Source organism: Alligator sinensis, unplaced genomic scaffold (genome assembly GCF_000455745.1).
Source record: "Alligator sinensis unplaced genomic scaffold, ASM45574v1 scaffold748_1, whole genome shotgun sequence".
Taxonomy (NCBI): domain Eukaryota; kingdom Metazoa; phylum Chordata; order Crocodylia; family Alligatoridae; genus Alligator; species Alligator sinensis.
In genome coordinates, this window is record NW_005842455.1 from 200,156 (window position 1) to 227,852 (window position 27,697).

General features: G+C 44.4%; 1 protein-coding gene across 2 annotated transcripts in view; it reads left to right on the forward strand.

Annotated features, from left to right (window-relative positions):
* The window catches only part of ZDHHC8 (zinc finger DHHC-type containing 8), a 185,338-nt gene that overhangs the window by 122,595 nt on the left and 35,046 nt on the right, over positions 1–27,697 (forward strand). For both annotated transcript variants that reach the window (XM_014523176.2, XM_025212316.1), the window contains exon 2: positions 22,994–23,115. In XM_014523176.2, coding sequence (XP_014378662.1) covers positions 22,994–23,115 — 122 coding nt within the window. The remainder of the gene's footprint in view (positions 1–22,993; positions 23,116–27,697) is intronic.

Genomic DNA, 27,697 nt, shown 5'->3' on the forward strand with positions numbered 1-27,697 from the left:
AATAAAATGAATGTGTTAATGTATCCTTATCCTTAACACAGGCTGTGCAGTTCTAAATAAGCAATAAAAGTTTTTACTGCTTATTTTAAACAGGTCATTAATTTGTTTCATTCCATGGGAAGCACTATGAACCAGGTCTTACAAATGATATAATAGAGAACCGTGGTGGAAAGCAGGTTTGTTTCTCTTTGACTGCTCCTCTCCACCCCTGCCAAGAAAGTTTTCTGCCAAAAGTGAACACCCAGCTTGTCTTGAAATAAGGAAACAGCTTTATTAAAATAATTTAACTATACAAATTCCAGACAATCTGTTGGTTTATCAGTGACACTTGCAGTGATAAGAAGTTTTGGCCCTGGTGTTTCTGATGGGAAGAAAGAAGGCAAGTTCATAAAAGTGTTTTACACGACTTGGCAGGAGCAGTCTGTTTACACCACTTTTTTAAAATACCAGTAGTTCTTAAAATTCTTTGTGGGTCCATCTACACGTGCAGTTTACTGTGGAGTAGACTAATTAGCTCCACAGTAAAGTGTCACAGTTTACACGCTGGTATTAGGGCACAGTAAATTAAGTTTTGCCATAAGGTAGTACTGTTGGGGACAATATTATCCTACGGTGAAGCAGTTACACGTGATCAAATGCACGTGCAGATTGTGATAGGGGCTGGCTAGGGAACGAGGGTGCTAAAGTGTGTGGGCTGCCTGCCACTTAGCACCACACTTGAGCACCCTCATGCCCCAGCCAGCCCTCCAACACGGCCACCTGGAGTCCAGGGCTGACCCCCCCAGACCCTCTGCCAGCCCAGGGACTGCTCTGGCTCAAAGTGCTGCGGTCCTGGGCACACATACAGACGCTGTGCCTGGGAGCTGTTGACTCCGGTATGAAGTGTGCCAGAGTTCATTTCTGCACATTAATTGCACATGTAAATGCACTCAGTGTGATGGCTTCCCTGCTTTGAAACAGTAGTTGTACAAAAATGGCAAGTGTCTCAGTAAATGTATTTGCAAGTTGGTCTAGATTTGCAAGAACGTAATGTGAAGAATTTAATTATTTTAAAGTTTGAGACCATGTAATACTTTCCTGGTATCTGTTACTAACCAGACTGAGTACACTCAGCAAGACTAAACCATCCCATCTCTGTGTGTCAGCTGTATGTGTTGTTAACTCAATACAATGCCATTATTTAAGAAAATCAAAGATTAAGGCTTGTCCGTAACCATTTGTCAAGACATTCACAAAAACCCTTGAGAAATACAAACCAAGATTTAAAAGATTCAAGGAAATAAAGGCATTCTAATCGTGTTATGTCTGCTGAATTACTTCAAATACAGTAGAAAGTTGAATTTTGCTGAGTGCTAATGTTCCAGTTAACACAAATAGAAAAAGTCTTTGCTTTTCTTTCTCCAACCTTATTTAAGAGCAACTTAATTTCTATTTAACCTCTGAAAGCACTGGGTCTTGCTGTCCAATTATGCTATTAATTCTTGCAGTTTGGTTGATCAGTGAAGACTATTATTCGCATTTACAATTTAATTTATCTAAAGACTATTTAAAAAAAATAAAAGAAGCAAGCAGTTTCTTTTACACATGAGATGCAGAAAGAGAGTAAACAACTAGCTGAAGGTCAGAGGATAAAAAGCCAAGCTGGGAGTATAATGGAGGCATCCTGCCTACGTCTTGCTTTAATTACTAACCTACACTTTCTCAACTGACCACACAAACTGCTTTTTTATTTGAAGTAAGCATTTAGAAGCAGTTATCTTTCAGCTGTCTGCATTGGAGCGAATGTTAATTTAATACCTTTTTTCTTTTGCTTTGGAAACTTAATTTAATTACGTTCCTTACGCAAAATGTGGCTTTTTGTGGTTTCTTTTTCAGGAAATGTGTTAGTTTCCCATTTGACTCCTCTCCAAAGCTGAGTAGTGTGCTGCTATTCTCCCTGAATATCCTCCTCCCAACAGGGAATTTCCAAGCTAGACACTGAAGGAGAATGTAATAGGTTCCTCCCTCTCTACATATTGTGAATGCAGACTACAGCCTTGTGCCTATACTTCCCAACAGCCCTGCAAATCATTGACATTGATGTATGAGGGTGGAAAGACCTGGAGCGGTTTATGCTATATAACAGATTATAAACAGCTAAGGAAACACAGTAGAGCAAATAAGACACTCTATTCTTTTGTTCAAGTCAGAGGAGAGGAGCACAGCTTCACTCGTGCAAGCTGTGTTATATCTGAGGGGTACATTTCCAGCGGTTAACATTAGTGGGCATCACATAGCTAAATCCCATATACATTGCACCTGCTCATCTGTCCCTAAGCATCACTGTAGACACCAGGTTTCACCTGAAGATAAGTATGGGGAAAAATCACTGATCTCAGAATTATAAAAAATTCAAATGCAGTCCAAAGAAGATTTGCAAGCAGCAAAAGATTTTCCAGGCAACAGAGATGATTGTTTCATTTGGAAACCCAGTGATGTAATCGATTCTAGTCCATTGTGGCAGCTCGTGTAAAGTTGCACTGTTCCTGAAAAACTTTAGATTTTAATTTCAGTCATAAGAAGCAAAATCTGTAGGTTCAACTCCTGGGCTCAGCTGTAAAACACCACATGATGAATTGGCGTCAATTAGCCAGTTATGCTATTTGCATAACTTTGTGTTTCTGAACTAGAGATGATAAACCTCCCGTTTTGGTTTGGGGTTCTACCAGCATTTGCTAATCCATCCCAAGTTACAGATCTGCTTGTTTCTATCAGATCTAAGATTATGACAACACTGAAAGCAGAGCAAGGAGGCTTGTAGCACTGCTGTGATTACGATCAAAATTGTAGGTCTCCTGACAACTCACTAGCTGCCTTCAAAAAAACCCACAGGCCTACACTGAATATTGGGACATCCTGGTGTTTAATTCAACTGAAACCCTACACTATGGTTTACTGTAGTATATAAATAATCTATTCCACCTGACACATATTTTTTCAAGATGATAGAGTAGGAGGAGTATAAATTATATACAGATAAAACAATTACACTTTTCTCTATTATCACTCTTGCATTTACATCTGTCACCAAAATCCCCACATTGTCACACTGCGAAGTGGCATTGTCAAGGAAAAGCATCACATATGCCATGTGGAATCCCATTCTCTGTCATTTTAATTAGGATTATATCATCTCTCAGAGTATTCACAAGTGTAACAAAATTGAAACACAAGAAAATTCCCATTTTACTTTGATTATGCAAAGGTATTGCAACATGGGTCAGCACAAATGATAATCATTTTTACTATTAAAATATCCATTGCTGTTTTGAGTGCTTTTATCACCCTTCTCCCCTCATTGCAGATGAAGGTGCTTTTGCTTTTAAACAAGGGTTTAATTTCCTGAAAGAAAGCGGTAAGATTTCACTTGCAGGAGAAGGCGGCACTGGAACCTTGTCCTCTCCCTATTGCATGAGCAGACGTGGAAGGCTTAAGGCTCAAAGTTTGGCTGTTGTAGTTAAAAATGGAAATAATCTAGGCCAGGAGGCAGAAGTTGTTATAACAATGTGAGAACCTACTGTGAGTCCCAGCCTCCACCTGGATGCCTCATTCAGGCATTTGTTAGAAAGCGCCCTTAAGCTTAGGTTGTGTCACAAATGGCTATAAATCTGCTGTACATCTCTTCTTCTGAGCCTCAGACATTTTGTCACAAGTCAGCCAGAGGCTGCTAACTTGCATGGAGACAATCAAGAACACCTTCAGCTTGTGGCAGAGCTGAGCCTATAGCAACAGTAGCACTGGATTGTTCTGCAGTAAAAGGAGATGTATGTGACAGCTGAATGAGTTAACTTGGTAACTGGGTGACAGGAAATGGTGACAAAACAGAGCAGAGACCAAGAATCATTTGGAGATTTTTCTGGGAGGCTAAAAAAAAAAGGGAAAATTAATAGCTTCGTCTCAGGAGGGCAGTAAGGGAGACAAGCTCCCTGGGGAGAAGTGCACTTTGCATACTAAACAGAGGAGTGCTGCTCTTACTGCATCTCCCTTCCCCAGCGCTCCACAGGAAGGGTGCAGGGAAGCAGCGGCAGAAGATAACATTAGAGGAGAAAAACGAAGGTATCAAGAAACAGCTAACATTTGATATGGTTTTTGCTTCATTTTATAACGCTAATGCAAACATATTAACATTTTTGGGGGAACATTCTGGCTGTCGCTTGGTTTTCTGGCTGCTTACATCAAGGCAAGGAGATGCGCTGTTCTGCTGTCGCTTGCCAGCTTCTGTGTCACGCAGCCCTCCACTGGAAGGCATGAGGATTACTTACCTGTTTCTCTTGGTCCTTCTGTCCTACCAGCTAAAGGGAATTTTTCCTTTTACTCCACTGATTGAGGCCATTTGGAGCAGGTGGGCCTGGTTTCTAGCCCTGATGGCACTGAAATTCCACATGCCATGTTGTACAGCTTAAGAGCATCGTCCCAATAGGAGCAGTGGGACAAAACAAAGAACTATCTTATGATGGGGCCTAATTGGTTTATGAAAGAGACTGTATGACCTAGGTGTCTGTGGATAGCAGGAATCTGGACTTGGTCACCCAGAAAGTCCCATCTAATCTTATGTTCCTGTAACAACCATGAAATCCTGCCCTGGCCACATATTATTTATAGCTACTCCAACTCCTTAGCTATTCCAGTACTGAATAAGAATGGCCCAACTAGATTGGAGCAATGGTTCCTCTTATTAGATAATGATCCTCGGACAATGGCCAATACCAGGTGCAAGAAGCCTCATAATGGGTAACTATGAAATAACCAAAATTCAGGAGAATTTTCTACCCCCAAATCCTCAGCACTTAGCAGTTGTTTTATACCTTGATGCATGAGGGTTCATCTCTTTTTTATCCTGACCAGTATGACAGTGGCTGTTCATATAGGCTAGGGGCAGACATTCAAAAAACCTGAGCCTGAATTGATTCAGTGTTTGCAGGTTAGTCTAACCTGACTAGGCTGAACCAGTTTGTAACTGGACAGAGATTCTCTCTGGCCTGAAGAAATTCAGACACATGTCTCTAGAGCAGCCCTCCCTTCCCTTGCACAACACTGAGCTGAGGGAGGCATGGGCAGGACTCTCTCATTAATGATGTTGCTTGCAGGTCCCAGGCTTTTCTCTGCTGGCTGCTCAAGGGGTGGAAGTGTTACCAGACCCCTGCTAGCACTCTGAGGCAAGGCGGGGTGTGCAGTGCATCTGTTGATGATATGGAGCTTTTCAATCTCCCTTCCTACTTCTGTATACTATCTGCAGCAAACTGACAGGATAGCAAGCCAGCAGGGAGCTGATAACAGTGATTATTACCTCATCAGCAAAACAATAGCCTCTCTCCATTAGTTCAAACTCTTCTTACCAGCTGACCTGTTGATTAGCTCCAAATAGCCCTAAGCAGTCACTGTTCTATCTGCCTGTCCCAGTGAAATTGAAGAGAGAGACACACTGAGACACCTTTCAGCATTAGGGGGCTGGGGTCTGTGTTGTAGGTGGGAGGTGGGGGTTCCTGCGTAAATACTGAGGAGTGAGGGTGGGTAGGGCAGGGGAAGGCTAGGTGCGCCCTGGTGTATTTACAGTCTCTGCTGGAGTTCCAGCCAGGGAATAGAGGGGAGGAGCTAGCCCTGCTGTGGAGCAGAGAGCGCAGCTCAGCCCAGAGAACACGCTTGGATGTTGGGGGTGTGTGGTTTATCTTAAACTAGCAAGGGGTCTGGGACAGACATTGCATTTGGTTTGAGCCAAATCAGTTAAGTGTGACACTACATTCAACCAGGTTTATCTCAAACTGGTTTCAGCCATTTTCAAGCTGGTTTATGTGCACTGAACATCTGTTCTGTTACAGGTTTAAGCCAGTTTCTGATCATGTAAACCAGTTTATGTGTAATGTCTGTCCTTAGCCATAAGGGCTTGACTCCCTTTTGCAAATGGAGGGCTGTTTGCACATTGTGGAAAGGTGTTTTAAGGTAAGTGAAAATCAGGTCACTCAACATCTCATTCTTCTCTGAACCCTGCTAGAATCTCAACCTCCATAGCTCTTCATAGCAGCAAATTCCACAGTGAGATTAATTATAGGATTTAAATAAAGGTTTTTGTATTTATAAAATGAATGGGTGTCATGTTTTCCTGGTCTCTTTCTCAATTTTTAATATTACAAGTGCACCTCTAACATATTGTTTCAGTCATTTCTTTGCTAAACTTCCCTGATTTTTTTTTTTCTGTTTTGTTTTCTAGGGAAGCCTTTTGAAAGTGTTGTAGTATTTTGTTGGTCCAATAAAAGATATCATATCTACCCAAAGAACCTTGCCTGCCTATGTCCTTAGACCAACACGGCTACAACCAAAAAGACAGTAGTATTTTTTTTTTCTCTTTTTCAGAACAGGTAACCAAAACTGACTATTATTATGTAATGGGTTAGTTCTGGTAAACTTTACTACTTTTTCTGCAATAGCTTACACTTTTCCCCTTGAATAGACTTAGATCTTTTTGGGGGGGGGGGGGGGGGGGTTTTTTTTCCTCCTGTCCAAAAAGTCACATGTTTAAATTATTTAAGCTCAGACTCTTAAAACATTACATTTTAACTCTTTCCTCTTACACATTTTTCAAATAGACTAGCAACTGGAATACCCTACGTCATTGACAGGATTGGCGAGGAATGGGGTTGGGATAGTTAAATAATGCTAACTAACTGAGCCAGCTACTAAGTTATGCCTCAGATATTTGGAAAGGAGCTGTGAGGACTGCTGCTCGGGTTAGGATCAGTCTCATTTTCCCCACACAGGCCCATTACCATACAGATATCAGATCTCGGATAGCAGCACTGAAGCGGTTAAATTGAGTTGAGAACAGGTATTGTTTCCAGATCTAAAAGGCAACTTCCAATGAATCTGCAAGAATCTCTGTTCTCATTTAGACATAAAGTTCTTGGAAAGCTCATTCAAGTCAAGGGAAAAATTAAGTGCTGTCAGAGTCTCTCAAGACTTTTCCTGCTTTGTTTCAGTCTCTTTTTCCATACACAACTGCCACAATGTTACAACAAGCAGCTGTGTTTGGTGGTACCAGGCTCTTCTCTATTCTCCCCCTACTCCTCAATTTTGAAAGCACTTTATGATCCTGAAGACCCGGTTAATGCATTGTGATCCTGTTCACACACAATTAATATTGAACTAATTTTGTGCGTTTCAGAAGTTCTCGTTTCTCTCTGAACTGGAAAGCCATGCATCTTTGTCCAGTAGCCACTGCTTTGATGTTTAATTTCTTTTCTCTTGGCCTTAAATGGGGGGTGGCTTCTACTGAATTGAATTTCTCTCCACTGTAGCTTGTGTATACAGCATCTTTTAACCAAATATCACCTTTTCCTTCCCCTTTCTGCTAACACTTCTCTACCTATTAATACCTCTCTTCACACAGCTTTAATGACAAATTCTATTTCTAGCATACTACTACTATATAATGAATTTGAGTCATTAGAGCTCAATAGTTCTTAAAATAAATTATCCCCAAATATCGTTAAGGGGTATTCTGAGAACATAATGGGTCTGATTCCTCATTGATGTAGATGGCTAGATTTCAGCCAGTCAAGAAGTTGTTCCTGTGTTGTGGACATAGCAAATGAGGAGATGTAGTTCGGTCACTGAAATCACTTGGTCTCCAGAACCTCTTGTGAGCCAGGGATCCCCTCGCATTGTGAACATTTTTAATAAAGCATTATCAAACCCTTTCAAGATGGGATCAGACACTTGCCTTGCCTTGTCTTGCCATCTGCCAGACTCCTCGACCAGTAACTAGCATCCTCTCAAGTTCACCTGAATAAGGTTTCAACCAGTTTGCTCTCAAAAAAACCCTCCTGTCTCAGCCATGCAGTAGGAAAGCACAGACCCCATGCTTCTCATGGCTTTGCATCCTGAACCATTTCTCTTTCCCCAGTGGCTTCATACATTTACAAGGATGAGTTATGAGATGGAGCATTGGATAAGAGAAGCCTCAGGGGAGGTGAGAAGATAGCCACAGGCTCTCTGGGATTTCTCTTAGAAGAAGGATGGAAACCTTTCCTATGCTGTCCCCTTTAGCTCAGCTAGAATGAGCAGTTACATTAGTGAGAGTGTGATGTTACAGGATGTTAGTCTAGATGATCCAGCATTGACAGTAAGGGCATACACACCAGCAGAAGCCTCCATTCCTCTTTATAAGCCAAGTAATGGCTTAGGTAGATAAACATATTTTGACTCAGGTAAACGTATTTCCTGTTTCTCCCCTTTCATCCCAAAAGTGTCCCTGACACTGCCCCCCCCTTATTTCTCTCCCCGTTTTTTGACCCAGTTTCTGCCTTCATGAATAGAATTACCCTTCCAAAATCACAGTTCCTTCTCTAAACTCTCCATTACCTACTGCTGCCTTAGGAATTGGCCTGGCACAGAAAAAGGACAGGAGAAGAAAAGGATGTGTCCATCTGGAAGAAGGTAGGACAGGTCCTTGGTCTGGGTCCAACTCCCAGATACTACACACAATCAGAGCTTTGCTCTGCACCCAGGTTCTAGAAATTAAAACAGCACAAGACTAGCCATGATCCTAGAGCTCGATTTATCTTTTGAACATGTGCAAATTTCCCCTGCTGACTCTGCATTGTCACTAAGTAAGCCAGCAGGAGGAGAAAGACAAATCTGTGCTCTCCTTAGAAGCTAGTCTTGTTCTGCCCAATTGTTCTTATGGTTTTGAGATCCTGAGGACTATCAGGTTTCCCCTTTTCCTCCACACCCAGAAATGAGGCTTTGTAAATTTGTGTTTGGCTCCAAAATTGGCTCAAAGCAGGACACAAACCAGGTTCTTCACATTTTTGTTCTTGTTTTTTTCTAAGTGTGAGGAAGGTGTTCTGTTAGCTAGTTTCCTTTTCACAAGGCATGCTGGAAATAGTGTCCAGGGTCAAGGCTGGCTCCTAAACTGTCTCACTGAAGCTGGTTGAAATGTTTTAAACTGGGAAAAAGGAAGCTTTATATGCAAGTAACAGCTTTTCTGCTTGTAAAGTCTTATTCATTTAATTTTAAGGGAAAGCTTCGGGGCACCAAAAGTATTTTGATCATTGACACCTGCAGGGCGGTAGATGCCATGTAATTCTGCGTGTCTGCTGGTTTCATAAATGTCCACGTGTTCAAAGAGTTGGTCGGTCTAGCTTTGTTCACTCTTTTCCTACTCTGCTGTGGGTAAAGTATTCTGCTTAAGACATTTGGCCTTGTAACAATGTCTCCCATTAAACACTCATCTTAGCACTAAGTGCAGTCATGATAGATTTGTGTCATAAAAGAGAAAAATATTGAAATGGCTGCTGTTGCACTGCCGATATTTAAAAGGGCCACATATGTTCCAGAGAAATTCCTCAAGCCTCATAAACATTTAAGGGTACCGCACATAAGAACAGTAAAAAAGTAACTATATGAACATTGGTAGATAAAGCCTCTCTAACTTGTATGCACCAGGTGCGTCAAGAGCAAAATCCCATTTTGTTTGATCAGTTAGAAATCACAGCATGCAAAACATATTTCATCATGAGTTGAGTGTCCCTGTAGAGTTAAGCTTTGTTTTTCAGGTGGTTTTTGTATCATAGTCTGTTGCACATTATCCAGCATGCAGTGCTGTCTTTCATGGCTGGCTGACCACCTGGATGAGTGGGAATTAATCTGTTTCACTGGTGAGATGATGTGGTGGCACCTTATCTAACAATGGGATAGAATTAGCATTCTTTCATAAGGTCTGACACTGTCACAATATGGCATATGAATATGCTTTTAAAGTAACTCCGTGCCTTCCTGTCTTCCTTGGGAGCCTGGAATCTAAATCTGTCCAGTCACTCCGGCACACTGATTGTGGTGGTATAGCTTTGCTCATTGTTGAGCTGCTGATTTTAAATAACTCTGAAACTCAAATACCAGAGTTAAAATTCAGATTATATTAACCCTCTAAACACCTTTCCAGGCAGCTGGATTTTGATTACTGTGACCTTTGCACTTGCTGGTAGCGGCTGGTGCAACTAGGAAGCCTGTCTGGGAGGATAATAAAGTCACAGGTACAAAGACCTTAGCTGTGCTGTGAATGGTCAGTGTGCATGGCTTTTGAGTGGATGTCTTTTCCATTTTTTCCATGTGGCTAGCTCCTTATAGTGTGAGTTTTGGAAATGTAACCAATTAAAGTTATTCCAGGAGTCCTAACAGCTGTAGTATTGTGGGGTGCTGGTGGCCAGCCATAGACTGAACTGTAAGGCTAGGGACAGAAGTTATACATAAACCAGTTTAAGTGACCAGAAACTGGTTTAAACCTGTAACAGAACAGAAGTTCAGTGCACATAAACCAGTTTGAAAATGGCTGAAACTAGTTTAAGATAAACCTGGTTGAACGTAGTATCAGACTTAACTGATCTGGGTCAGACCAGTTTGTGAAACTTCTGTCCCAGACCTCTTCCTGGTTTAATTTAACTTAACTTAAGTCTCCCAGCATTTTGCAGCCCTGGACTGGGCTGTCTGCACCAGAAAGCAGGGCTGGCCCTGCAGCCCTGGGTAGGGCTGGCTGTGACCCCCCAGCAAACCCTTGCTGGGTCTGGGGCCAGGGAGCGGGGGTTAAACTTCCCTGCCCACTTAGTGCTGGCTGTGACTGTGGACTACAAATCCCAGAAGCACCTGGAAGCAGGAAGAGGAAGTGGTGAGCAATCCCACAGAGTCCTGCTGGTGTGATTCTGGACTACAAATCCCAGAGATCTCAAGGGCAGCAGGGAGAGGAAATGAACATACAGTCCATGTTGGCTGTGCCAAAGAGCTGTGGTTTAGCATCCTGAACTGGTCTGTGTGCTGCAGGCATGTGTCTGCATTCCCTGAATCAAAAGTGAATGTCTGTTTATTTGCTTATTGGTTCAGACTTTGAAGCTTAAACTAACCTGCAAAGATTGAATCAATTCAGCCTCAGGCTTTTTGACTGCACTCAGCCTTAAGGTATATGGTAAGGAAGCTGTTTACTCTCTTTCTATCCAGGTGATTTTAAAATGACTGTGGCACAAAAGGAGGTCTCACTTACCTCCTGCTGTCCATTTGTGTGAGTGCCTCTAATACATAGCTACTCTGCAGGGGTTGTAGAGCAGAGGCTATGGTCTAGACTTCCGATCTTGTAGTGAAATACTGATAAAGAGCCATACATTTGCTTGGGACGCCTCTTATTTAGAGTCTGTCACTAGCCAGCTCTCACTTGCCTTGACTTTAGAATCTGCACAAGTTTATAGCAGATGAAGGGTAGAGGGCTGAGACAGAAGAGCTGGAAGAGGAGGGAAATCAAGGCATTTCCCTCGGAGAAGCGTGGAAGGATTAAATCTGGGAGCATCATGCTAGGACAGGTAAAACAAATAGAAATCTGGGCCTGCCTTGCTATACATCGGGATTTACTGCGGACAGCTCCTGTTGTTTCTCTTACTACAGATACTTGCAGTGTTATCCAGCAACTTTTGATTCTGGTGTTCAGTGGCATGTGCAACTGGTTACTTCTCTCTTGAATGTTCCCCTCTCTGAAACTCAGGAAGGAATCTGGCTTAATTTTTCCTCCTCTGTGCAAACAATCCTTTTTACACTGGCTTATGTTATGCATTTGTGCCTCGTGACTAACACCCGGTGCAGTGGTTGGAAGCATCTTCCCTGCTGTTTTCTTTAGATGTTACAGAACAAACTCAGGTAAGCCAGGTGTGTGACTGCATAGCAGAGCAGTTGAATTGGCCATGTTGGCTGACTGGCTTCTCAGGGGATTTTGAGTACAGGAAGCTGAGCATGGTATTTAAAAAAAGAGGGAGGATGGGTGTGTGGACTAGAACTTGAGAACTGTGTGTGAGTTCCTAGGTTAGTTTTCTAGTGTAACATTGCCTAAGTCTCTCCTATACTTTGTTATATATCTGTCACTGGTGATAGTTAGAGGCCCAGGGACACTGTGGCCCTGGAATTTGTTGCAGGATTCACTTCTTGCTGCAGGAAGTTGCTGCACCAGAATCTCAGGGGCTATTTATTTTAAAATATTGTGGGGCCTTCCGAATTGTGAAAGTGACCTTCTAAAAGACAGCAGTGAAAACAGGCTGGCCAGGGTTTGTGGAGAGCCTTGACTGATGGCTCTTTGCAGAGCCATGGAGTACAGTTCTGTGTCTGTACAAAAAATAATAATAATACTGTTTCACTATGAAATGTAGTTCTTTGGCTGTGATATATGCTAGGCACTCCATGTTTCCTTTACTGCTAGGACCTGCTTCCTCTTCTCAAGATTTTCCTCCAAGAAGTAGCTGGGGCCTTCCCAGAAGACTTACTTTGTGTACTCCCGGTATGATTCTAGGTAGCCTGACAGTGATGAATCAGGGCGTTACAGCGTTAGCCCAGCTTGCACTCGGGGAGTGGGGGAAGCAGACTGGCATGTGGGATGGGGAGGAGGCCTGTTCATCTGCCTGGAGAACAGTGAAACAGTGAAGTATCATGCAACTAGGAGGAGAAGAGCCACTGATGTTAGCAACAGGCTTTCCCTTCTCTGGCACCCATGTGGGAAAGGAAGTTCTGAACTGGGCATCTTGGACCTTATAGTGGAAGCTGCGGACTGACCTGGAAAGCACACTGAAAAAACCCCATTGTTAAAACCAATCCCTGAATATGAAATTAGTCACTGCTGCGTGTGTGTGATTTTTAGCAGGGGTGGGAGGATGAGAATAGAATACATTAACATTTGGCCCTTTTGTGCTGTGGCGCACACAAGGCTCTCATAATACTTCCTTTGTATATCTCGCCTATGAGCTGTCTGGTGGAGGGCCTGTCCCTTACTCGGAAGAAACACTGCCACGTACAATGGAGCTCTGGTATCAGTTGGGGCTTTTAGGTGCTACTGCAATTCAGATAACAACACGGGGACTAAGAACGAAAAGGTTCAATCATTAGAACTGGAGAGATTCTGAAAGCCTCTGACCTTTTTTCCTTCCAGGGTGGTTTGTTTTGGGATTTGGGATTTAAGTTCAGGTGACCTTGTTGATCTTTCTAAAGGACTGAAGATGGAAATATTTTCAAAAAGGAAGAAAGGAATAATAGTTTTGAGTTACTGCTTTAGCATTGCCGTTGCATTAATTGTGTGCTTATACATACCATGTGAAATGCAGAAACATCTACCTAACAGGAACTAGGATGGTCCCCTCTTGCAAGAATTTAATGATAACATTCCTGGAAGAGGCAATTTAAGCGTGGATTTCATTCTTTTTGCAGAAAGCCTCTGTAACAAGGGAAATCACCCTTCCCAAAAGGCAGTAGGTTGCAGTGTGACAAGATGTTTCACTAGGCAAGACGCACTGTCCAGTACACATCAGAGTACCCTGTATATCTTCAGCACTAGGTGAAAGGGAAAAGCTTCACGTTTGAAAAGGAAATAAAGCAAAACAGACTTTTACAGAATATTCTTCTAATGGCAGCAATTTTGTGCTACATATTTTACAAACAAAGCAAAGTCACCACCCCATAGAGATTACAGACCATGGTGTTCACTAGCTTGCACCAGGCAAGATTTTCTCCTCGTGCTTTAATATGGCTCCATTAAGTGCTTTCTGCTATCTTTAAGCCTCCATGTAGAATGGCCATGATTCTGCGCTGCTGCATAGAAGATACAGTCTTGTTTTATTTCTTGTCAGACCGGAGCAAGACAAATTGCAAACTGACAAGGAAATAGTAACAGAAGGACAGGACTTTTCCTGCTTTCTATGCTTTTTACAGAGCACTCTGTGTCTGCGATGGTTCCACTTCAGATTGCTTATTTGTAATCTAACCAGGAATAGTTATTCCCTTGCTTTAAATACAGTGTTATGTATGAGAATAGCTGCTTTCCACAGAAAAGCTGAAGTTAACTATTTAAAAAAGGGAAGGACATGTGCTCTAGAAGCTGTCAAGCGGCTGCATGAGAATCTGTTGAGCATTTTTTTTACTTGGTGGTGGTGATGTATAGCCCAGATAAAACTTTCCACCAAGGGCCATTATATCTCAGGCTGACTTTTTAATTGATTCGGCTCCTCTGATCTGTGCTATACCAGACGTGAACCACTAGCCTTTGGAATGAGTCCAGAGTGTAATGGAAAGTTCACTGAAATCCCATCAGCTCTTGTTAAACCTCAGTGAATTTCAACCCAGCACATTTCCTTTGAATAATTAAACATAGTTAAGCTAGAGATGAATTTGAACCTCTGGCTCTTGCATTCGGTTATATTTCATTAGGAAGAGGCTGATGAAGCTAACTTTGTTGGGGGGGGTGTGTTAAACTCTTGTGATGCCAAACACATGGCAGCACAGGGTGGACGTTTCTGTGATGACCTCAGATTGCCATGTTCAGCCTTTCCATGCAACATTTATCCTTCATCAGTTTTAATACTGAAATGGCAAATTTCTCTCATTTCTACTTTCCTTCTGGCTGCTCCCCATCCCAGGTTTTATGCAACAACAGTATTTGTTACACTCTGCATTTCTATCCCTTTCTAAACTAAATCAGTTTAGTTTAAACCGGTCTAACAAACTTCTGTACCAGACCCCTCCTGATGCAAGTTAGGTTGCAGTCCACTGACATCCCTAGCCTGCTTTGCAGATCCTCCTCTAGTGCCCCCCTTGCGGGGCAGCGTGGTAGCCTTAGTCCGTGCTTGGCTGCTGCGCTCTGCTGTCACAGTGGCAGGGCAGAGGGGACAGCACTTGCCATGCGGTGCCCCTAGCTGTGCTGGCTTGGGCCTGGGACAGCTGTCCACATGGGGGTGAGGGGAGAGGGTGGGACAGGACAGGGACTGTACCGAAGACACCAGTGATGCCAAGGCACCAGTCAACAGAGACCACCCTCCTGACCCAGCCTGGCCTAGTGGGCAGATCTGCTGCATGCTGCTGAGGGAGGGCACGGGGGTGTTCGAGCCCAGCTGCAGCCACACCAGTGCCCCTGAGACATGCCATGTAGAACCTGGCACCAGGCAGCTCCTGGGTCAGCAGAGGTCCTGGGGACAGAGGCAGATGTGGCTGGGAGGTGCAGCAGGCTGCGGGCATGCAGGACTGGGGCTGTCACTGACACACACCTCCATGGATGGGGGCAAAGCAATGGGACCTGTCTCCAAGTTGCACCGAGCCGCTCCATGTGGACAGTATTTTGCTGCTACCTGCCTCGTGGCATCACCTGGCAGCAGGTCCTGCGCTGCCCTTCCACTCGCCCAGCCATCTCTGAGCTCACCCACTCCATGGGCCATCAGTACAAAGGGCAGCAGCTTGCGGGCAGAGGACCTCCCTGAGGCAGTTTCTGCCTTTCAAGGCCCCAACCCTGGCCTGTGCCCCACATCCCTGTCCAGGGCCAGCAGGACTGTGCTGAGGGGCAGGTAGGGAAGCCACGGCCGGGATAGGAATCCCAGAGAGGAACGTGCTGAACCCAGAGCCCCTGCGCTGCAGGGACCATCCCTGGCCTGGCATTGGGGCACCTCACTAGGCAAGTGGCAGAGCAGGGTAGAGCAAGGCAGAGCCAGCTGCCCAGGCAGCGCCATGAGGTGGGCAGCAGCAGAGCATTTATTTGCATGAAGTGCCTTGGCATCCTTAAAGCCAGGTCCATTTGCTTTGCCTTTACCCCTGGAGGTGTGCATTGGTAACAGCCCCTACCCAGCATGCCCACAGCTTGCTGTGATTCGCAGCCATACCTGCTCCTGTCTGGATTGTCCCAGTGCCTCTGCTGACCCAGGAGTTGCCTGGTGCTGGGCTCTGCCTGGCATGTCTGTGGAGCACATGTGGCTGCAGCTGGGCTCAGATACCTGCAGTGCCCTGCCCTCAGCAGCATGTGGCAGATCTGCCCTCTGGGCTGGGCCAGACCGGGGAAGGGTGGTCTTGGGTCACTGATGTCTTGGGTGCAGCCCGTCCTGCTCCTCCACCATATCCTGCCCCAGTGACAGCTGCCCTAGACCCAACCCAGCACAGTTGGAGAGGGCCACATGGCAGAGGCCTATGTTCCCCACTTCCCCACAATGCCTGGCCTGGCCTGGCTTGCCAGCCCCCAGCCCTGCCCCCCCTGCTAGCATCTGGCTGTCAGTGGTGGCAAGAGGGAAACCTCTGTTCTGTTCACTCTCGACCTAACTTGGGCACTTAGAATAAAACAGCTTGGGCTTTTTGAATGTCCGTACTTAGCCTGGGGTAGCTACTGCATTTTTCTGTTCTTACCAATGAGTAAACTGAGGTAGAGTGGGCCATTCTTGTCTCCTCTGGCTCATTCAGGCAAGCTCCTACATCTCACTTTGTCCTTATTTCTCCTCCCATTCTTTGTCTTGTCTTAGACTCTAAGATCTTCCAGATGGGGATTACTTGTTCAGCGCCTGTGATAATAAGGTCATAATCTTAGTTGTGGTTACAAGGCATTAGGGTAACATTAAGATTGTCAAATCACTGCTCGGGTTCAGTAACGTTTTGTTGTCCCTAACCTAGACAGATTTTCGTTACCCAAATAGGTACTTGTGTTTAATGAAGAGGCTATGACGGCTTCTAATATATCGAACAACGACAGGCTGGTGCAGTTTAAGACCAAGCTAATATGAAGGTTGTTAATGAAGTTTACATCAGTAATGTGTAGGCAGATTATGTCTGCTTGTTGGCCCATCTTATTATTTAATTAGGCTCTTCTTTCCTGAACTGCATATGACCACATAGCTGAACAGCACTGAGCCAATTATTTCATATTACGATGGCACTACCCTAATAGTGAGGGAAATTGATTTGAATTAAAAGATGCTTTCTTTCTCTGAGCTGTAAGCCAGTGCCTGTGTTGGGCACAGAAGTAAATGGTTTCAGTGCACATCAGCTATCTGTTTAAGTCTGGGAGGAAGGTTTTGTGCTAGTCTCATATCAGAATTAGGCACAGCTGTACTTCTTCGGTATATATGCAAACTTCAGAACTTCCCTGTTCGAACAAGCAACTCAAACTTGGGATGCCTATTGACTCTTTGGGGTCCCCTTGTTTTCTTCTTGTTCCTTCGGTCTGTCCTACAAAGCAGCAGAAGCATCTTGTGTCAGAACAGCCTTACTCTGGTTCCTGCAGAAACTTCAGGGTTATTACTCGCAGCTTTAAAATGGTTCTAAACGCTGTCTGTGCATCCAAGTAACCTGGACTTTGAGCAAGTCTGACTGCAGACCTGAACATGCTCATTTCCCACGAGGTGCACTGCAAAACAGACTCTTCCTCGGTGTGCCAGATAAATCACACACTGGCGCACCAGGGACTGTTGACTCTGCTGCTCATGTCTGCCTGACTATTGTACAGTGAGAGAGCTTATCTGAAAGTAGTTAGCTCTGACATGATTTGGGGTTTGGCATTTCTTCCACTGAGCTTTCATGGTAAAGCTGGGTTTGGTTCCCAGATCTGTGGCTCGGGCCTTTGCTTAGTACCTTTTGTTTCAGTTCAGGCTACTCACTTGCAGAGTCCCCGGCCTCTGGAATACAGACATTTACCCTCTCTTCCATAGGATGACCAGGATTTCCGCATGGAGCTATGAAGCCATCACACTAGATTACACTGTTTAAAAATGCTTCTTTGATGTTCATCAGGCAAGGTTCTTTGGGCAGATGTGATATCTTTTATTAGACCAACTACATAGTTGGAAAAAAGTTCTTTGCAAGCTTTCGGACACAAATGCCCTTCTTCAGGCATTGGGAAACACTGCTGCTGTTACGAGTTCTCCAAGGTAGAAAAGAAGCTGAAGTAAACAAGAAGTCTGTGAAGAGGCAAATGAGTGGAAGTTTGGAAGACATAGGACACAAGACAATTTTGGTAGAGATAGAAGGGGAAGGGGAGAAGGGAGGGAAAGTGTGAAGGACTGCAGGTGGTCAGCTAAAGGCAAGCTACCTGGTGTGTCAGATGTCAGGCAGGTTGAAATGTGTTACAAATCCATTGTCTATCTTAAATCCACCATCTTGGATGTTCACCCTTTAATTTTCTTTCCCTGATCATCATAAAATCACGGATGCAATCATAGGGACCACTAGGATTGTCACGATGATACTCCCTAGGTCTTGTATAGTGCTTTTTTTTGTCTTTAGATTGTAAGGCTCTTTATGGAAGAGGTCAGTATCACTAGACCCCTTTTACAGATGATGAAATGGAAACACAGAGGTGACCCAAGATGACCCAACAGGTCAGTGGCAGAGCCTGAAAACCATGGCCTTTTGAGCCTCTGGCCAGGATGCAACAACACACTGCTGTACAGAGGATTTTAAATTAAACAACCCACCGCCCCAACCTTTTCAGTTCCTTAACTGGTGAACTACGATGATTATACACAGACAAATCCTACTTCAAAGCAGAAAACAAACAGGATTATCTGTTTTTGAATTTTGAAAAGGATCTTGTTTAATGATGCTTAAGCGCATCTGACATATCGTACAACTTGTGATGCCGTTTGTTAATCTTTTTAACTTTCCATCTTATTGTGACAGACTTTTGAAAGCAAATAGGATAAATGAGATTAAATCTATCATCCGGAATTATTCTGCGCAGGGTTATGCGCAGATTTGCTCTATGCCAAAGATGTATAATTATACAGAAAATGCTGCCTGTGTAATTGTGTGCTTAGCTGAGAAGAATTTGAGATCCATAATTATCTACAATATGTGTTTGTGGTGTGGGCTGGCTCTAATTTTTACAGTAAACAAAGGATTCTCATCCTGGCTAGTTTCTGCCTCTAGTAGAGCTTGCATCCCCAGTCTTGAGACAATATTGGTCTTCAGGATTTCTTTTTTGGTTAGCTATTTTAAGTTGAACTTGGAATAGGGGGCTTGTGATGCCCTTCATTTCCATAAAGGTGAAACCAACACAGTGAACTTTAATTTTCTTTTTTTATCATGATGTGAGGAGCTGGGACTCTTACAAATTACAGCTAGATCAAGTGAGGCATATCCAGGTACTTTATACAGAAACCAAGTCAAATCATAACACATTTGGCATTGCCTCCCATCATGTAACATTTTTCCAGAGGCAGTTGTTTTTAGGTGCTTCTGTGAACATAAGGAGACAGAGCTCACTCTAGTAGAAAACTGACTCGAGTTCAGGAAACAAAGGTGTCACATTGAACCTTATTTCTATGTCTGGCTATAAATCCATATTGGAAATGCTTGGCTTTAATTTTTTCTGCAGAAACAAATCTTTACTGTAATTCTACCAAAGGATTAGATGCTGCCCTTGGTTCTCTATAACTTCTTTAATCTTACAACATTGGGGTTAGCCACATCTTTACATAATTCCATTGTGTACAGTGCGTGAACATGGATGGTATGGGGTCATATTGTGGTCTCTCGTTGGGGCTTGCTGCACAGCAGTTGTGTGTCAGTCAATACATATGAATACACATGAAAACATCTATACCACTTAGGAGCACCTTGGGTTGGACTGAGGCAGTGTTCTGCCATGCTACCCAGCTGCTCCAGAAGGTGATGCTGCATACTGCATGGCTGAAAGCTCTTGCAGACAGACATTTGTGACATTCCCATTGGGCAGGAAAACCACAAAGGCATTGCAGCAGCAACCTGAGTTAATCAGGGCATACTAATACATTTTACAAACCATGGGGAAAGTTTTAGAGGGTGGTAAGCAGCACAGGAGAAACATACTACATACTTGGGAAGCTTCAGAAGTATTTTGGAATGAGACACACTTCCTTGGCTTCCTCGGACAGCTAGATTGCTACTTTATACAAGTTTTTCTGTCTATAAATTGGGGTTAATATTTGGGGATACTGTGAAGAATATCTAATATTGGTAAAGTGCTTAAAAAATATATAGCTAACCTCAATGATAACAGACATGGTGATTTTTTTTTTTTAAGGCCTTCCATTGAAATGTTAGCTTTGCAAAATAAAGATAGGTATGGCTTGAATCCAAATTCCATTTACCTGAATTGCTAACATTTTTAAGGGAATTTTATTTAGGTTTGGCCCATACCCTAGTGCTACTGCTCTTGGAAATGCATGTACTGAAGAGAAGATATCTTCAAAGTAAAAGGTGTGGAGAATAAATAAGAAAACCCAGTTATATGTTTGGATAATTGAACTAGAGCAGTTGCTTTCAACCCATGGTCTGCAGATCACTGGGGGTTGCAGACTGTCTAAGGCTAGGGACAGAAGTTACACATAAACCAGTTTAAGTCATCAGAAACTGGTTTAAGCCTGTAACAGAACATAAGTTCAGTGCACATAAACCAGTTCCAAAATGGCTGAAACCAGTTTGAGATAAACCTGGTTGAATGTAGTATCAGACTTCACTGATTTGGGTCAAACCAGTTTATGCAATGTCTGTCCAAGACCCCTTGCTGGTTTAAGTTAAATCAGAGTCCCCCAGCATCACAGCATGCTTTTCAGCCCTGAGCTGGGCTGTGCTGTCTCCAGCAGAGAAGGGTTGTGGTGGGGAGGCAAGAACTGCCCCCACCAAGGCAAACCCCAGCTGGGGGCTGGGGCCAGGGAGGAGGGTTAAACCTCCCTTCCCCCTTGATGCCACCAAGTTCCCTGGGATTTGCAGTCCAGAATCATAGAAGCCGGACTCTGCAGGGTTGCTCATCACTTCCTCTTTCTGCTTCCTGGTGCCTCTGGGATTTGTAATCTACAGTCACAGCCAGCAGTAACTTTCAGTAAATTTAGCAGGGCAGGGCAACTCTATACTTGGGCAAAAGTGGGCTTAACCCCCATCCTCTGCCCCAGGCCCCAGCTGGAGTTTGCTGGGCAGGGCGGGGGGGAGGTCAGCAGTGTTCCCCCTAAGTTGCACAGTGTGCGCAGCTGCTCAGGTGCACCTTGCAACACAGCATGAGCGCACCTGCATAGTTGCGCACACTGTGCAGCTTAAAGGAAACACTGGGGGTCAGTCCCTGCCTCCCCTTTCCTCCCCCTCAACCCTTCTCTGCTGGAGCAGACAGCTCAGCCAAGCCCTGGGCTGGAAAGCATGCTGGGATGCTGAGGGACTGATTTAACTTGAACAAGGAAGGGGTCTGGGACAGAAGTTTCATAAACTGGCTTGACTCACATCTCTTAAGTCTGATACTACATTCAACCAGGTTTATCTTAAACCAGTTTCAGCCATTTTGCAGCTAGTTTATGTGTACTGAGCTTCTGTTCTGTTACAGGTTTAAACCAGTTTCTGATCACTTAAACCAGTTTATGTGTAATGTCTGTCCCTAGCCTTGCAGCTTAGTTGGTAGCAGCCTATTTTAAAGACAGTCTATAGAATAAAATGGGGCGAGCCTGGTTCTGTTCTAGTGGGTGCAGAGGGAAGGGGAGTGTAAAAGTATCTCTGAGCACTGCCCCATTCCCTAGTGAACGGAGTGTGAAAATGGCTCTGTCGTTCTGCACGAGGGCCTGTTCAGTATTCATTCTCCAAGGTCAACAGTACCATTCTCAGCTATTTAAAATAAATTACATGTCTTGCACAGAATGGTTTGAATTAGATTGGGGAAAGACTGGTTACGTTATGGTTATTACTGTTTTGATAGAGCTCAGCCTTACAGACAATGTGGCTCAAATATAGATATAACATAGGAAAAATATAACCTTGGATATAGGCAGCTGTTTGATTGGTACTAATGGCAGGAAGGCATTTATTAAGCTGCTGTGCCCACAGCAGGGCTGGGGGAATGCCTGGTTGTCAGGACTGTAGGTACACTGTCAGTTGTGAGGACTCGTGCTTTTTGGGAAGAATTCTTTGTTTTATAATTTTGTATTCCTGTATAGAAAGCCAAAGTGTGTGCTTTTCCTTCTAGCAAGCTAATAAGGACAAAGGGCTGTACACACAATACAATCGAACATGGTACAGCTTTGGAGTTCTGTTTCTAAGAGGCAATAAATGGTAGGAAGAATAAACACATGCCTTGAAAATGGAAAGTTACCTGTAGTGTCATCTCTGTTTTATGGAAGCAGTCTGTTCTGCCCTGGTGCCCCCATCCCTTTAGCACAAGGCCAGTCTCTTTTGAAGGCGTCCTAGAAGAAACTCTTTGGTTCTCCACTGCTTTGCAGATCTCCTGTCTTTTGTCCTTTACCTCATACTCCAGCTGTGCAAGTGCCTAACAGAAATGCGACACACCTTTTAAATGTTGTGGAAAGCAGTTTACAGGATAGATGCTATGGAAAGTATGTTAAGTATTTTGCTTGTATTTTCCTGACCTCACTACTTATGACTGAAACTTTTTACCCTTTTCTTCCCTAATGGGGAGAGGTTTTGCAGTAGTGACCTTGAGTGGTATTTTAGACTAGCAGGCTCTCACAGGAGAGCCTGAGGAGGAAGCCTGGTGGAAATGATGTGTGTCTGTCTGCGTGGGGTGCAGAGGTTGATGGTTTAAAAATCAGGCTCTGATTTACACCAGTGAAAATCTGGAGTAACTCTGACTTGAAGGCAGGAAGTCATCTGGCTTTACACTAGGGGCAGGCAATTATTTTGGGTGGAGGGCCCCTTGCTGAGTTTGGCAAGCCATCGAGGGCTGCATGACATATATATATATATATATATATATATTTTTTTTTTTAAATTAATTTTTTAGGGACCCTGCAGGCTGGAGAGAATGGCCTGGTGGGCCACGTGTGGCCCGCGGGCCGCATTTTGCCCACCCCTGCTTTACACCCTTGTAACTGTCCATCCTGGGGATAACAGGCATGTCATGGCAGGGTGCAGCGTTTACATAAAAAAAGTGAAATGCCAGGCCGTAAAAAAGACAAGGGGATCATTGCATAGCACAAGAGCCCTGTGAGCCACATAAACAATGGTCTCCTTTCTATCTTACAGAACAATGCTGTTTTACAGAGGACAGATGAAGCGCACTTTAATAAGCAATGATCTTTGTTTCAACTGTTGAATAGCAAATTCAACCTTTCTATGGCCTGTGGGGGGTTGGCAAGACCGTTTGTTTTCTTGCACATTGTGTACAGGAAGATGCCACTTGTTACATCCTAAAGAACCCTCATCTGTGACTTTCTCTCTGCAGGTGCCCGTGGTTAACAAGAGCCATCTCCCCAGCCATTCCCGTGTACAATGGGCTCGTGTTCTTGTTTGTACTTGCAAACTTCAGCATGGCAACTTTCATGGACCCTGGAGTTTTTCCACGAGGTAATGGGGGATGGGGGGAAAAACACAAGCTAAAGCAAGCAGGCGGGGGTTCAAAAGCTACATGTGCTCTTTGTTTCCTGCTCTCTGCAGTCTTTGGTGCTCAGCTGGCTGTAAATGTGGGGCTGAAGCTAAGCTGTGAATAGGCACCATCAGTTTCTGTTATGGGAAGGGGGTTTTTTCTCCTTGTACTTGTTTAAACTTGCAGTCTGGGGCATGGCGTTGGATAACATAGCTCTCATTGAGAAAATAGTCTGGCTGATGCGATTGTGATTGGCAGCCCTTGTATCACACTGGCACATTGGATTTAAGTCACTGCCTTCACAATTGGCGGCTGAGCACTGTGTAGTGGAAGCCTGAGCTTTCTAAAGCGGCAGCATTAAAGCAGATATTCATTCCAGTGAGGCTTAGGTCAAATGCATTAATGCTGAACACTAGAGATAATGATGGGGGCTGCCTATGTTAGAATAGAGACTTCTTTAGCTTACATTTAAAAATAGATGCCTGTTTAATTTAACATTGGGGCACAGCTGATTTAATTGGATAAATACTGTCTGTTATATAAAGGGAACAGTGATTGTGACTGTTTTGAACCATCAAAATGAGGAAATCGCCACCTCACTGTGTCCCTTCTTCATTACTCATGTGCACCTACTGTGCAGCAGAGCCTGTTGTGGGGAAGTTCACTGGACCAGCTGATCCCTGCTCTGGCCAAACAGCATTCAGCGTTTTCTTTGCATGGCTCATTTGTCTGAGCTGGACAACATAGTGATGAGCCTACTATATTTCTATAGTTCCTTTCAACTGTGAATCTTGGACCTTTTGCAAATATTGATTAAGCATAACAACACCCCATTTAGATATATATTACTACATGTTTAGGGAACGCTAAAGCACTTAGAAGTTAAATAGTTTGTCCAAGGTTTCATGGGGCCAAATTGTCGTGGGTATTTAAGTATATAAAGATGCACACAAGCATCTAGTATGATTTTCAAAATCAACCATTTAAATTAATGAATTAGGCACCTATGCTCTTCAGAAAATCTCATGAAGCTCCTTTCTGCATCTTGAAGTGCCTAAATACCTTCGATGGACTGGCTGCAGGCTGACCAGAAATAAAATCCCAGGCTCCTGACTCTCATCGCTTGCTTATCTTAGCAGGGAGGACAAAGGTTACACCAGTTTTTGAGCCATGTTGTGTGATTTTTTTTTTGATTTCTTCAAAAGCACTTGGCCTTTGGCTTCAGTGGGGTCAGTTCAGAGTGAGCCAACTGGGAAGCACTTCTGAAAATGCAAGTCTACAAGTCTAATCCTGTTCCCATTTGAAATCAGTGGGAGGACTGAGTTCAGCATGCAGCGCAGTATGCAGCATAATCAGTTTTCTGTTAAGGTTCTTTGAAATCCTGGGGTCTTTTCCTAGGACACCCAATCATTGTTTTATCCTTTTTACATATAGAGGGGGCTGCTTCACTTGGGCTTAGCCTTGCTGTGCATTCCTAACTTTCACAGCAACCATGAATTGAAGAACACCTGGTGCTGGTGCTCTGTACCAACTCTCAGGGCATTTTGCTAGAGGAAGCAGGAAGTTTGCAACAGTGCCCATATTGTACCAGATTTCCTGGAGGATGCAATCCTAGCTCAGGTCACCTGCCCCTTGATTACATGGGCAAATGAATGCTGGCCAACTAAAAAAGCAAAGGGTGTAGACATGGTGTGTGAAGATGCAGGAAGGCAACAGCTTGAACTAAGATGAATTCTGCTTCCTTTCCTCTGCATTGGTGCTGATCACTGCTGACTACCCACAAGGAGTATATAGGGGATATGGCAGAACCAGTGGGACACAGGTCCTGCCCCAGTTCCTTCTTGGTGTAGATAGGGATAGTGTGGGCCAAGCATGAAGGCACCTGAAGCCATCTGTTTGCTTATGCATCCTGGAGTGCCTTGAGGATGGCTGAGGGATCTAACTGAGAAAGCTCCTCAGACCTGCCTCCAGCTGTCCTGGGAGGGGGCACTAGCCACATGCACTAGCATTGAGGTGTTGCTGGGTGGTGCCACAAGGCCCTGTTAGTGCTCAGGGGCAACCAGAGTCTCCTGTCTCCTGGATGTTGTCTAGCTGCTCTGGTGGGGAAGCAGACTGTGTGCTTGCATCTGTCTCTGACACTGCTTTCACCCTTTTCTTCTTCCATTAGGGAGAACCTTTGGCTCATCAGCACATGGAAGTCAGTGCATGCAAACTTTGGGGTGAAGTGACAGTTGACTAACCATTTTGCCTTAATTCCCTGGGTGGATAAGAGGCACCTTTTGTGCAAGGTGCTTTACTCAAAGAGGAGGCAGCCACCACACGCTTGGGGCCAAACCCTATTTCACCTACATGGGCCTAAGTGGCCCTTAAATGCATGTGTAAATGCTGCGTCTGCAGATTCTGTTTCCCCTGATGGCCTAGAGACCTATGTAATGGCCAGAAACTAAGCCGAGGGTGGGGAAGAGGGAATCTCTACAGCCAGAGTGCAGCATTCGGCGCGCGTTCCAGAGGCCAGTGCAGCTGTGCAAGCAGAAACAGAATCTAACTTCTGCAGAAGTGCCAATAATTGCACTTACACAGCAACCTAAGCGCCACGTAAGTGCATAAAGGTGAGCGAGGCCTTGGCTCTTAGCCTGCGCTAGGAGTGTTTGCACAAGGCCCTAGCAGCCAGTGTGCTGTCATTTTGCACGCCAGCTTACTCTGCACCGACTTCCACTTATTCACAGTCTTTTTATTTTCATCTCTGTTGTTTTGCAGTTTAAAAAAAGCACAGACAGGCTGAATGGAAACTTTTAAGTGGGAAACACTCTCAGCGCCTCTCACCCTTGCCAGCTTCCTTCATATAAGGGAGCCAAGGGCAAAACAGGAAGGGGGGAGCTTCCTCCAGCTTGCCATTCTTCTGTCCCATTCTCCTGGTTTAAGGCCTTTTGCCTTATCTCACTGTACTGTGTGCTTATGTGGACCTCAAAAGGATCTGGTGCCAGAAGAGTTGCCCTTCAGACAAGGGAGGAGGGAAGCCAAGGGTGGCAAAAGCAATGTGGTAGTTCAGATGTGTGGAAGAAGCAGCCTGATAACAAAGGGAAAAGTGAGGAGAGTCCTCATGTGTTGGCTCACCTTAGAGAGCAGAATGGACATCACTTTAGACTCTGTAGTGGTGGGCACAGGGTCCCCTGCAAAACTTCCTCCCCAGAACCGTCAGGTCCAACAGCTAAAAACATTTAAAGCCAGATTAAAATCAATAAATGTGGAGTTTATTTGCTCTCTAGGCTTTGAACCTATAGGGATCAAACTTTGAAGCTTTTCTGCACAATCATGAGGGTCAGACACTTTTCATTTGACAAAACAAATAAAAAAACCTCAGATCTCCGTGTTTCAGTGTGATTCCAGGATCTAGAGCTCTAGGCAAGTCACCAAACACTGCATGATTTGCAACAAAAAAACCATGAGAATTGGCAGCTCTGCATCAGTGAATGAGAGCCCAGTAAGGCCCTGTTCCTTCCCAGTAGATTCTTATGCAGGCATAGCCCATTCAGAGGTGGGAAACGAACAGACTTCCAGAGAAGATGAAATGCTCACTGGCAAGAAGATCTATATGGCAGTGGACTAAAACAGGTTTTTTTAATATATATCATTAAAGGTGGCCTTGTTCCAAACCCCTGCTCTGGACCCTCACTTTGGCTTGCTTCTCCTCTTAATTCGCCTGATGTAAATCAGAACGAACTCTCTGGAAGTGAATGCCATTCCACTGGTGTAAGCAAGAAGAGAATCTGTTCTTGTACCTCTGTCATGGGAAAAATCAAGGGCCAGCTTTGAGTGCTGACAAATTCGGTTTAAAATTTGGATTCACTTTTGGTGTTTTCTCTAGTGGGTTAAATACTAACAACTGTAAACTGAGATCCAAAGTTGAGGGTTTGACTGGGGCCTCTTCTTAACAATTATTTAATTCCATATGGAAACTTGCCTTTGAAAGCGTGGAGATTTTCCTTGTGGACAGTGACTAGTACTCTCAAGAGCTCTGTGTGTGTGTGTTGGTGCGTTTGTGTGAAGTACCAGATTTGAGAATAATTTTTTTCTGGTGGACAGAGACAGAATATGTTCTGTTTACAAGTGTTTGTCTGAATAGGTTGGCATCAGTACAAGCCATGAGCCATTAAGCCAGGGGCTTGTTTTATTCCATACTGGAGCTTTTACAGTAGGGGTGTGTGAACCTTTGGGTACTGATTCGATTCAGAGGAGATTTGGCCTGATTCAGTGACTGAATCTCCGAATTCAACTCGAATCAGGGAACCAGTTAAAAGGTCTGAATCCATTTGAAGTCCCCACTGTCTGCAGCAGGGAGCTGGACCTGGACACCAAGCTGATAAGTAGGGGGCGGGGGAGGGGACCATGGGGGGCCCCCTGCCAGGCCCCAGTCCCTGCCTGCTCCCCCAGCCCCACCCCCATGGCTGCCCTGCCTGCCCCAGCTCCCTGTTGTTTTAAAAAAGGCCCCACTCACCAGGTGCTGCCAGGTGGGAGGGCGATCCCTGCTGCCCCCCACTACCCCACACCACGTGGGAGGCTCTG